We start from the raw sequence: 12,710 nt of genomic DNA, 5'->3' as shown, positions 1-12,710 counted from the left end.
ATTTTGCTGTCATACTGAAAATTGGGTCACTTCGGTACAACAGCAAACCGATATAGCCTATCATAAATCAAAACATTAAGGTAAGTTTTTGAATATGACTTAAAGTAAACTTATTTAGGCTTTGTAAGTTATTCTTTTGTTTGTTTATTTGTCAATGATTTATTAGTATTAGACATTTAAAGGAAATACGTTCTGGTATGATAATATAAATAAATGTTGATTACGTAGCGACTCAAAATAAATAATAATAATAATAAAAAAATCATAATAAATAATTTATTCACTTTTTCTTTTATTTAGTGACGTGTATGTACAGGCGTTACTTTATCTCCCATATGTTTTTAATCATCTTCAATAAAATGCAAGATCGTGAGATAAAAATATCTTCCTCCATCAAGTGTCAGGGGACAGCAGGGCTCGTTTCATCCGGTGCGCAGGAGGGGAGGGCCGCTGGCGTCTGGACGGCGGAGCGCGTCTCCGCATCCCTGCGCTTCATCAGCTGAATGAAGCATCGGGAGTTTTGGGATCAGATCCTGCAGATAACCAGGTTCCTGTCTGTCTCTGTCATAGCATATAAAGTCATGGGGAACACAATGCCTGTTAGACTCCAAGAGAGGTGCTCTGGAAGAGATGACTGCAAGCATGATGATGCTCAGACTGTGTGGACTCCTTCTTATGTGCGCAACTCTAATAGGTAAGCAGGGTTTTACTTTCCTAATATTTGACTGTAATTTATTTTCTCTGTTAGGCTACTTATTGGCTTGCTTTTATATGCAGTTTTGTCTAAAAGCGTGAGACCAAATTGGAATATAGCCTATGGTTTATTATTAAAATAAAATTCAGTAAAGTAGACAACATTTTTATTAAAGTTTTCACTACAATATTATTTGTTATTTGGAAATATTTGTTATATGATTTGTTATACAATTTAAATTTTAAACAAAGCAATTTTAATATTACATTTTAATATCTTTTCATCTGTATATAATTCTAATTTATCCTATTTGTTGTTGTTTCTGCTTTTTATTTTTCTCTTTTTATTACTGAATTTATTTATTGATTTGTTTATTTACCTATTTTTAACTAATGCTTTTTTCTCTTGCTATGAAAATTGAAATGTCATAAACCAGAGGATGACTCAATCTACATTTGACACATAATTATTTCAACAATTACGGATCAAAATGCATATATATATATATATATATATATATATATATATATATATATATATATATATATATATATATATATATATATATATATATATATATATATATATATGGAGATCAATTAAAATATCACTTTCTCATGTGAAGGAGAATATTTTCCTTTCAAAAGAAATCCGTGTTGCTCTGTTCTTTGTAGCTGGATGTCTTTGATCACTTATACAGGAAGAAATATTGCTTTGCAAGGGAAGCCGGCCATTTCCACATTTACGCTTTTCCTCATCTGTGAGCCAATATTAGTAAAAAAAAAAACATTAAAGCAGTCTTGATTAAAACACACACACACACACACACACAAAGGTTTTTAATATCTATAATAACCTATCTATGAATAACATTTAATATCTATGGATCAGAAAAGGTTATTTATAGATTTTAAAGTCTAGTTTTTAAATTGTTTTTAAAAAATCACCCAAAATGTTCTTTGGGGAAATCAGAATTTTTGGAACTTTTTATTTTTAAGAGTATAGAGCTCATTTGTTAATAATTTGTGGTTATGTGTTTTCTTTCATTATAGATGCTAAATTAGACATTATTAGTGGTGACACAGATGTGCAGGTGGGACATGACACTCTGCTCTTGTGCAAAGGTTGGTGTGTTTAGTTCTAAGAATTGACTAATTGACACAAAAAATGACCTCAAATTATATCTGTACAACTAATTCACTTAAACATGTCTTAATGTTGTTGCATTAGTTACAAAATATCAGAATGAGTAGAAATAAATGATGCTATTTTGGGAACAAATCAGAGCTCAGTGTGACTTTTTATGGCAGCATGAGTTCTCCTCAAGTGTCAGCAATACATTTTGCTTTCATTTTGAAATATCTATCATTTGAAACCTAACAAACATGTTTTTGTGAAGGAGTTTGTTTGAAAAGCTTGCTTGTGCTTCTTTAAAATAAACTGCATTTGGTTTGATGTTTTGTTACATCAAATACAAATACTTGTGGAGGCCTTTGAATATCATACAACAATCTGTACCAGTCAAGACATATTTAATATTGCTGATATAATGTTACTCTGATAAAATATCCAAGAATTTGTTGTTTTTGGTGTTAATCTGTGAAATATTACAATATCACATATTAAATAAATGTAAAGTATTACAATGAATATGAAATATTACAATATAAATTGTAATATTATCCATATATTGTAATCACGTTATTGCTGCCTACCACATTTGTTGTGTCTGCTTAACTGAATAAATGACTTTAACTAACCATAACTTATATTATATTATAGCTAATTAATGCCATATGGACATTCATACACTCATCTCTGGTGGATAACAGAATACTTCCTAAATGTAACATTGAAATAAGTTGTTTTTGGAAAGATGTTTTGAAACTTATGTATTGTGAAAAGTGACATGCAAATAAATTATTTTATTTTCTATGTTCTGTTGCGTGGTTCAGCTGATTCAGAGGGAGACTTTCGTTGGTTGAAAGGTGATGAAGACATCGATGAAGATCGCTATGTAGTCGAGAAATTTGATGAGTCCACGAGTAAACTGCTCTTGAATAAGGTTGAAGTAGATGACTCTGGAAACTATACCTGCGTATTTGACAGTGATCGCGGCATAGAGAAGACGAGCTACCAGATCTATGTCTACCGTAGGTTCCCTTCTTCTGGTTCTTGTTCCTGAAGACTCATAATGCTCCTGAGCACATTTACTTGTGCATTTACAAAATTTGTAAATGATTCTCATTTAAAATTTTGTCCAACAATCAGAAACACCGGACTTTGGCACAACACAGTTGCACCATGAATTTCTGGTGAACCAGACAGTGAGCATTCCCTGCGTGGTGTCTGGGCAGCCTGCGGTGGAGATCGACTGGTTTCGGAACAATCGCACCGTGAAAGATGACGGTAGGGATGGCCATGCTGCGGGTTCTTCTGCTCTTTTATGTGGTATGGGGGTCTCCTCACCTTCCTTGCTATCAGTGATGCCTGTAGATGGCAGGATGGAGATGAGGGCGGGAGGGGCCTGTGCATTCATTTTCTGACCGATTTGCAAACAAATCGAGATGTTTCTCGCTGGAAGTTGGGAAACATCTGTGAACAGTTTGGTTTAGTGTTTTTTCTTCCTGTCTGACGGTGAGGCCAAAAGAAACAGCTCCAAAACATCAAGCCCTGCCCCATTTCAAGTAAACACCACCATTGACAACCTTAATGGGACAGTTCACTCCAAAATGAAAAGTCTATTATTATTTGCCCACATTTCTCCTTTTGTGTTCCACAGGGTTTGGAATTATATGAGGGCTCTTTGGAGAAAAACGTGTGATGACATAGTGATATTATATTGGTCCTTACATGTCTCACAGCACTTTCGGTGTGAATGTTCAGTGATTGGTGCTAAATTCCAGTCGAAACAGATGAGCGTGAATCTGGCAGCGATTTATTACATTCAGTGTTTACATATCGCAAACACTTTGAAATGTCTAATGAGTGGCTAATGAGTCTAATGAGATGCGTTCGCTAACATGTTTCATTCCGTTCCTTTTTGCAAATTTCACAACACTTTCAAAGTGAGATGCCCAGTGCAGCTAAAAGCATGTTCGGTTTTATCCAAAACCGATCAAGTTCAAAAAATGAAATATCTGGTGAATGGCGCTAAAAGATTAATGCTGTATAAAGAAAACCCTACTACCTACAATTAGCTATAAACAAAAGCAAACGTGAGTTTAAGACACTCTTTTTTGCTGAAGCAACCAGGCCATTTTAATTTGGGTCTTTGAGTTCTTTTATAGAGTGTAACTTGTAACTGAGCACTCCACATCGCAAGTTCAGTGCTGTACCCGGTGAGCTACTGCGCAAGTTTACAATGTCAGAAAAGCTGTTGGGGATCGTGTTTTTGGAGAGACATGTTTTTCCCAGTGAGCCTAATTTGCTAAATAATGATACAAGTTTTGGTTTTGGGGTGAACTGGCATTTTAAGAGTGTGCGTGTGGGCTTTTAAAGGCTTTGTCTCATGAATTTAAAGTAATACTACTGCATCTTTGACATTCCTCACGCTCTAAAGTACCTTCCCTCTTCTCTTTGTATAGGACGAGGTCATTTCAGAATCCAGCCAGATAATTCTCTGCAGATTCTGGGAATTCAGCAGGAAGACAGCGGAACCTACACATGTGAAGGCAGGATCAAGGGACGCCCCATAACAAGGACGCTCAAAATCTCTGTTGTTGTTAATGGTGAGGACATAGAGGAATTAGTTATGTTTATTCTTAATGTGGTCAGGCTGAATATATCTTCTTAATATCTGCTTTACACATCCCATTCTCCAGAGCCACCAACCGTCCTGATTCGCCAGGACAGAAAAAGTGTTTTAGCCGGACCCTACACCACTGTGTCTATAGCCTGCCTGGTCAAAGGAGTACCCACTCCAAGTATTTCATGGACACTGTATGTATATCAGTAGAAAATGCTATATTATTTCCTTCATGCTTACCTATAATCCTTAGTCTCAGTCTTTGGGAAAATGGGAAAACTTGATTTAAAATGTATTAAAAACAAATTATAAATTGATTATAAATACTGAAAAAAAAAAAAAAAAAAAAATAGTACAATCAAGTTATAAAATGACTGTTTCACCCATAATCATTTTTGTGCTTATGGTGTTATTTTAGAACCATTCTAATGCTAAATTTTATTGGTATCAGTTGTAGACAGCAAGGCAGCTTAGTAATGTTTGGAACAGATCCTGTTCATGTGCCGGCATGTGTTTAAACATATTCTTTAGTCTTAGAGTCCATCTTTTCGTTTTGTATATTTGGAGTTTCCTTTTGTCTCTTAGTTGTTAGTTTTCCTCCCCTGAATATATTTGTGTAGTCTTAATGAACAATAGTGGCAAACAGACTGTGTTTCTGCATCTTTCCCCTCAGCCCTTCCACCTCTGACCCGTCCCGTCACAAATACAACTCTGATAAGAGTGAGCTCACCATCTCTGCAGTGACCAGGAGTGATTTTGGAGAGTATGTCTGCACGGCTACCAATAAGATCGGGAACAACACCGCCAAATTTATTCTGGATGTCTCAGGTAAAACAAGACTGTCTTAGAAAACTTCAAATTAAGTCATGTGTTTATACTTTCTGAAAGTGCAGAAGATTTGAATGTGGCAGTTGGTCTACATTCATTTGTTTGTAGTCAATATACAGTAACAAACTTTAACATGATATCAAAATTGACCCAATATACCATCTTAATGAATGTTTACTATCCTAATGAATGTCTTTATGGTCAGTAAGTTTCGGAAGTTGGCTTTCTGAATATCCTGTTTCACTTCTTAAGTCAAATGGGTTGTGAAACGTGTGTCATGCTGACTGTAAACTCCAGTGAATTTGTGTATACGGCTCAACTGTTTTGTTTTTTTCCTCTACTTTACTTTATTTCCCTTTCTTGGCAATTTTGTTTAGCCAAAGATTTATTCCCATAAAACATTTTACCACAATCACAAACACAGATATGCGGAATTTGGTGCCATGCAAGCATCAAATTGACACTCTCCAATAGGCCAGATGGCCCCGTCCCAAACAAAACCCATTTTGACCCTCTTGTAAGATATAAAAATAGATATTTAATGAATATATTTCCATAGTAGTTATATATTTATGGTTCAATGTATATTATTTGATATTTCTCATTTAACTATTGGAGATAGGTAGGTTTTGTTATTGGAATCAACATAAAAATTGTCTTTCTTCTTGCCTAAAATGTAATTGTTAATTTTACTTAATTAAATTGTTTTGTTGATCATTATTCAGAACGTCCAACTGTAGTTTTGGATCAACCCAAGCTGGAGGTTATTCCAGGAGAAACTGGATCTGTGATCTGCAATGCCACAGGACATCCAACACCAACCATACAGTGGGTCAGGAAGACTACTGAAGAAAAAATGGTGAGAAACATCTCAATTTTTGTTTGCAATTTCAAAACGTTTTGAAAATATGTTTAAGACGACAAAATCTTGCATGGGTTAAGCGACATATTATTATTATTGGATTATAATTGATGGGGGTGGCGACTGAGAGGGATTCTATATCTAAAGGAAGTTTGACCCACGTACTCTTCTCTTCAGTCCTAATTACTTTTCCTGTCTCGTATTGTCTTTCCTTTTTGCACGAACATGTGTGGGCAGATGAATGTGGAGGTCTCTGAGCTGATTTTTGAAAATGTAATGCCCTCTGATGGCGGCTTGTACTCCTGCATAGCCAGCAATACGGCAGGAACAACCACTGAGGACTTCCAGCTGATAAGTAAGGCTCTTGTAGTGGCTTCAGTAGTAGTTAACTAACTTTGATTTGTTGATGTCTTTAATTTCTGGAAAACTTTCAATATTGCTTCTCATTAAAAATTCTGTTCGTCTCTCTCAAAAGCCTGGCCTGGGACACCCGATAAGGTCAGTGTGGCTCCGGGCCCTCATCTTCTCTCCTCATCCAGAGTACCCCAGTGCGAGGATGGAGGGTCCTCCATTACTGAATACATCCTTCAGTGGAAGAAACCGTCTGAAGACACCTGGAGACAAAGCGCTGTCAAGCCCACAAGTAAATAAATCACTCCGAAAAGTGTAGTTTGTTTTGATGGTTTTGTAAATTCAAATGTGTGATGAAAACGCTTACATTTGTAGGTCTCCTGGAGATCACGGGCCTTGAGCCGTACACAGAGTACTTCATTCGTTTTGCAGCCAAAAACTCTCACTACCAGGGGAACTTCTCCACAGAACACAAGATCTTCACACAGTCCCAACGTGAGTATCAGCAGAGTTCTCTTCTGTCTATTCACTTCATCTGCTTCATATCCACTTTTTTTGATGTTGATAGCCATTATTAATATTGTTATAGCTTTTTATACCATTGGCAGGCCACATGGAATCTGTACCCAATTTAGCATGCAGCTTTCTTGATTTTAGATTAAATCAATTGAGAGGCTATGCATTATTTGTACTTTCTAAAACATAAAAATTAATTTTTCACACCATTTGGACCATTAGGACCATACAATATCTGTATCTGTGTCTACATATGTATCTGTCTGCAGTTTTGGCCTGGCCATTGATTTATAGGTCCAACTATTATTTTTTTTGTGCTGTGAAACGAAAAAATAAAATTAAAATAAATAAATAAATAAATAAAAGTTCTTGTTTACATAATAAACTTTGTATATTAATTATGTATATATAAATACAAACATGCATGTATATATTTAAGAAAAATATGTTATGTTTATATATTAAATATATTTATATATCATATAAAATATAAGAATATAAATGTATATACATGTAAATATTTTCAAAATATATACTGTATTTGTGTGTATTTATATATAAACATAATAAATATACACAGTACACATGCATATATTATGTAAACAAAAACTTGTATTTTGAATGCGATTAATCGTGATTGACAGTTTTTTTTTTCAATAATGAAATACATTTTATTAGAGTTGATATCATGTCATGCTGTAATTCTTGTCATGCATCACTGCCTGTTTGCTCATCACATATGTTCATGATTTGCTTCCACTGCCCATTCTTCCTCTAATTGCCACCTGCTTGATGATGACCATTCTCCATGCATTACGACCTGCTCCTGGTCCCGGGGCCCGTCCGTTGCCTTATTCTGACCTTCCTTTGTAGATGGTAATTCAAAGTTTTAAATGCATACATCTCCAGTTGATAGGCTAAAACACAAGCCTAATTGTTTACTGGGATATAGATGTGTGAAAATGAGTTTGCCTGCATGTTTTCAATGCTGGAGAAAGCGAGAACAGAGAAAATTGCTACTTCAGGTTTCCTTCAGCATGAAATCAATGTTGGTCTGCCACTCTCGCACATCTATACTATAGTGAATAATTTTGGGGCTTATCCACTGGATTGCCAATTACTTAAATATGATGCTGACAATATAACTTTAATATAATACAGATACCAACAGTGAAACATCAAATATAGCATTCTTAGATTAATTAGGGTTGGGTGATAAAAATGTACAATCATTTTAATGTGCTTTTTATTTGGCAAATGACTAGTTTTTTAAGAAATCACACACTTTTCTTAAACTTAACAAACAGTGTTAGGGTTGGATTATTTGATTCATTTCCATGATTTAAAATCACTCAATCATTAATGCAGTGATTCATTTTCCTCACTTCCTTGTGTTCATTTAATAAATTAGTATAGAAAACATGCATTTTAACTGTATCTTTACTGTATTTTAGTTTTTGCATTAAACATGTTAAATTATTTTAGAAATTAGCTGTTTAAGAGCTAATTAAATATCAGTATTTAGACCACTGTTCAAAATTTTGGGGTCAGTAGGATTTTTTGAGTGTGTTTGTTCTTTTGAACTTGAATCCTTTTGAAAAAGAAGTTTCCAGAAAAATATTAAGCAGCTCAACAGTTTTCAACATTGATTCAGCAAATTCAAATGATTTCTGAAGGATCGTGTGACACTGAAGACTGGAGTAATAACGTTGAAAATTCAACTTTGGCATCACAAATAAAAACATTTATACATGTTCAGATATATTCAAATAGAAAATGGTTACTTTAAATTTTAATAATATTTTACTGTTTTTATTGTAGGCCTACTTGGTGAGCATTAGAGACTTATTTAAAAGAAAAAAAATCAACCAACCCAAACTTTTTGAATGCTAGTGTACAACAAATATCATCAAAAAATAAATATATAAACAATTTTTTTTAAAACCAATATCACCCAGCCCTACGATCAACCTGTTTACACTGTTCCGTTGCTCCTTGTATCTAATGTTTCCTCTTTTCCTCGTGTAGGAGAACCCAACAGCCCCATTCTGTCTCTAAGTGAGAAAAAGCTGGACAAGAACTCAGTCTCCATCCCCATTAAACAGCTGAAAGATGGAGGCTCTCCTATCCTGGGCTACATCGTACGCTACAAAGGGGTCAGTCTGAAGTCCAGCCGAAAACTTCTCACTTCATCTCTGCAGTATATGTATTTTTTTTATGTTGTTTAAATATGTGGAGTACAAGCCATATGTCTAAATGTAAAATGTCACTTGTTTGGAATAGAACAAGGAGAATGAGGAATGGACTGAAAAAGAATTTCCTGGAAACTCCAGCAAAATCCAGCTGAACAATCTCCAGTACGATGCTGATTATCAAATGGAAGTTTATGCAGTAAACAACAATGGCTCCTCCAGCAGTGCCAAAATTAACTTCACTGTCCCACAACCTGGTAGGATTGATTAGAGCAAGCATAATAATAGCATGCATTATGTGCTTAACAAATAGTTCACGCTTTTAGTGATATTAATTGATTACTCTTTCTCTTGCAGTCAGTCAGCCGGCGTTAGGGAAAGGAGGTGTGGTGGGAATTGTAATGTTCATCTTCTTGATACTGATGGTGTCAGTAGATGCTTTCTGTTGCTACACCAACCACTGTGGCCTGCTTAATTTCCTCGCTCGCAAACTATTTGGACACAACATCTCAGAGTCTAAAGGGATGGATGAAGAGGCCAATAATTCCTCTGGGTAAGACAACTTCATCCTTAAGTGCACATGCTGTAGAGATAGACAAAAGGACTTTTTTCATTGTTATGTCTTAGATTTCCTACAAGGAGGCATTGATTGCACATAATGTTAGTTTATGGTGATTGCATATAATTCTTTAAAGGAATAGTTCACCTCAAAATCGAACCTCTCCCTCAATTTCAAATGTTTTCACACAAGAGGTGGATGCAAAACATTCCAAAATAGACCAAAAGCACAATAAATGTATCATAAATGAAGTCTATGAAGTCTTCTGAATTCATATGATAGCTTTGTGTGAGGAAAAGTCCTAACATAATTTTCATTTTTGGGTGAACTATTCTTGTATGTAAAGTACACACACACATTAAGAAAATGCAAAGATACTTTACTTTGGTATAGACGTGTAAATAATTAATGTTTTAAAAAAATTATACATTTTATTGTCTTCCTCACTGTTATTAACTGGTATATGATGTTATAATGGCAAAAAAATAAAAAGTTAATTATAATTGAAATGATAACACTTTACAATAAAGATTGTATAAAGTTCAAAATAAAAGTTGAGACATACTTAACAATAGAGAATAGAGGGTTTTTAATCTTTAAACGTAACATTTTCTATCTAAAAGACCAGTTTTAGAGCTTTGCATTTAGATGGATTTGCTGTTTTCTGTGTGTGATTGCACCCCCCTAAGCTTCAGCTCTCTTGTGTCCTTTGATACAGAGACGTGAAGCTGAGCGGGCTAACACTACCACGAGGCAGCATCCCAAAGCTTCAGTCAGCCAGTGGGGCAGTGAATGGCGTTCATTCAGAGGTCACGTGTGACAAAGCACCCCTTACCAAATTCGAGTAGGTGCCAACCTCAAAAGGATGAATGCAGCTGGGCATCAAAGCTGTCATTCATAAAATGTGGCATTGGGCTTTATGTTACGTGACCAGGTTTAAAGGAATAGTTCACCCCAAAATGACCAGTTTGTCATCATTTATTCCTTAAACTTTTCAAACTGCATGACATTCATGGGTATACTGCCTATATATATATATATATATATATATATATATATATATATATATATATATATATATATATATATATATATATATATATATACACACACACACACACACACACACACACATATACCATGAAATAGTAAACAATGAGTAAATAATCACAGAGTTTTCATTTTTGATGAACTATTGCTTTAAATCACATTTTAAATTGTTTATCCTACTGCCAATTTTTAACTCATGTTTCACATTTTTTTTTTATTATTTTCTCTATTATTCATTGCCCTAGAAAACAAACAATCCAGCTGTCTCAATAACACAGAAAGCAGCTTCTGTATTTTCCTCTATCACATTGATTGTAGAAATAATGATATATTCTCTCTTTTTTTTGTAGGAAGAAACCAGAATCTGGAGATCCAGCAGCAGAGGCCTAGAGGAAGATATTGTACAGGACACAATTTGAATTCAGTGAGTGAAGGAACTTCACACAGATCTCGGGACATCTGATTATGAGCTTAAGGGTGAAGTGTGTAATTTTTAAAAAATACTATATGTAAGCTATTTGTATCCCAAAATGTTTAAACTCTACAGCTCTTTGGTGCTATGAAACGTGGCTCAACCAATAGCATGAGTTGTGGGGCGGGATCATCTGTTTGTCTTACCAATGACAGATGGGGGAGTGTTTGAGAAAAATATTTTATAAAATATAAAACATCATAAATTACATAATTTTTATTTAACTGATGCCATCTGGAACAAACATACAAACATCATAAAGGACGACTGTTATTTCCAGGAAAACGTTCAAGTCCTGTGTGATTTAGATTATACTTGTTAAATTGTGATTGAACTACATGGAAATGTAGGAGTATTATGAGAATTATGAGTGTGATGCAGCACTGTAAATACTGTACATGACAAATGCTGCTTGAGCTGAATGTATGTTCAGTAGTGAGCAAATAAAAGCAGGATGCAGCTAAGTAGAATATGATGTTAACGTGTTAAAGTGTAATATTACTGCCATAATGGGAGCATAATATCATAGTATAATAGCATCACTAGTGTAGTGTTAATTTATTGTGTGTTTAACATATGCTTGTAGCTTGTATAATATCTTGAAGGAACAGTTGAAAGAAAACGTCCAATGGATTTGGAAAGTTTAATGTGAATGATAATGCCTTTTGTAAAGATAAAAATAACTGTTTGAGTTAGATATAGATATTACATTGCATTTGATTTGTTTCAGCATCATATATCGTTACATTAATGCACCATGTATGAATGTTTTGGTCAAGTGATGTTAAATGTGGATGTAAATACAGATGCATGCAAAAAGATGTATATATAGATTTATTAATAGTTTTTGATCTTCACTGTACATTGTATAAATTATTTCTTTAATGCTTTCATAATCATTGTATAGAGTGACCCTATAGTAATTTTGTACTCAATATAAATGCATTCTATAGACATTTGATTCTTTTTAATAAAAAGAGACTAATACATACAACAGCTGCTTGTTAAAGCTCATTATTCACAATGCTAAGATTAATTTAGTCTTTGTAACTGTTGCAACGTGGTCTACAAATCAAAAGAAATGTACTGTATATTAGACAGTCTTTAATTTCTAATAAAAAAAAGATATAAAATAATACATTGTTAATAATATTCTTGATAATTGAAATATTATAAAGATAGAATGGCATAATTATATATATGCCAGTTTGATTCAGATAAAAAGCAGCAAGTGATTTGTTTAATTTTTTTAATTTTACAGTAGCCTGTTATTATTTATAGAAAATGGTGAAAAAAAATGATGTCTACGCAGCCAATTCTAGGGGTTTATAAATCAGTTCCACAGCTTCAAATAAGCATCATGACATTTTTTTTTTTTTTTTATTTTTTTATTTTTTTTTTTTATTTATTGTTTGATGTTTGGGGTTGAGGAATTAAG

The 12,710-nt window shown here is 34.0% G+C and overlaps 1 protein-coding gene across 4 annotated transcripts; it reads left to right on the top strand.

Annotated features, from left to right (window-relative positions):
* Nucleotides 1-540: 540 nt before the first annotated feature.
* LOC109057112 (neural cell adhesion molecule 1-like) lies at nt 541-12,266 on the top strand. 4 transcript variants are annotated; one of them, XM_042741642.1, is made up of 17 exons: nt 541-694; nt 1,747-1,818; nt 2,650-2,847; nt 2,966-3,103; nt 4,282-4,425; nt 4,519-4,636; nt 5,116-5,270; nt 5,996-6,129; nt 6,370-6,487; nt 6,608-6,775; nt 6,859-6,978; nt 7,873-7,875; nt 9,028-9,155; nt 9,283-9,448; nt 9,549-9,744; nt 10,469-10,598; nt 11,151-12,266. In XM_042741642.1, the coding sequence occupies exons 1-16, from the start codon at nt 631-633 to the stop codon at nt 10,596-10,598; spliced, it is 2,052 nt and encodes a 683-aa protein (XP_042597576.1). In that variant the 5' UTR covers nt 541-630; the 3' UTR covers nt 11,151-12,266. The 4 variants fall into 4 exon arrangements, with proteins under 4 accessions (XP_042597576.1, XP_042597577.1, XP_042597574.1 ...); XM_042741640.1 differs by having other exon boundaries at nt 542-694; nt 10,469-10,594; XM_042741643.1 differs by lacking the exon at nt 10,469-10,598.
* The last annotated feature ends 444 nt before the right edge of the window (nt 12,267-12,710 follow it).

Source organism: Cyprinus carpio, chromosome B16 (genome assembly GCF_018340385.1).
Source record: "Cyprinus carpio isolate SPL01 chromosome B16, ASM1834038v1, whole genome shotgun sequence".
In the NCBI taxonomy this organism is placed as follows: domain Eukaryota; kingdom Metazoa; phylum Chordata; class Actinopteri; order Cypriniformes; family Cyprinidae; genus Cyprinus; species Cyprinus carpio.
The sequence above is the reverse complement of the archived record's forward strand: the minus strand, read 5'-3'. Positions and strand labels throughout refer to the sequence as shown.

What these genes read in the sequence shown, in the direction of transcription:
- LOC109057112 (XM_042741640.1), top strand. Translation starts at nt 631, where the DNA reads ATGACTGCAAGCATGATGATGCTCAGACTGTGTGGACTCCTTCTTATG. An exon ending in AAGCGCTGTCAAGCCCACAA is followed by an intron (nt 6,776 to 6,858) that starts GTAAATAAATCA and finishes TTACATTTGTAG; the next exon opens with GTCTCCTGGAGATCACGGGC. An exon ending in CTTCACTGTCCCACAACCTG is followed by an intron (nt 9,449 to 9,548) that starts GTAGGATTGATT and finishes TTTCTCTTGCAG; the next exon opens with TCAGTCAGCCGGCGTTAGGG.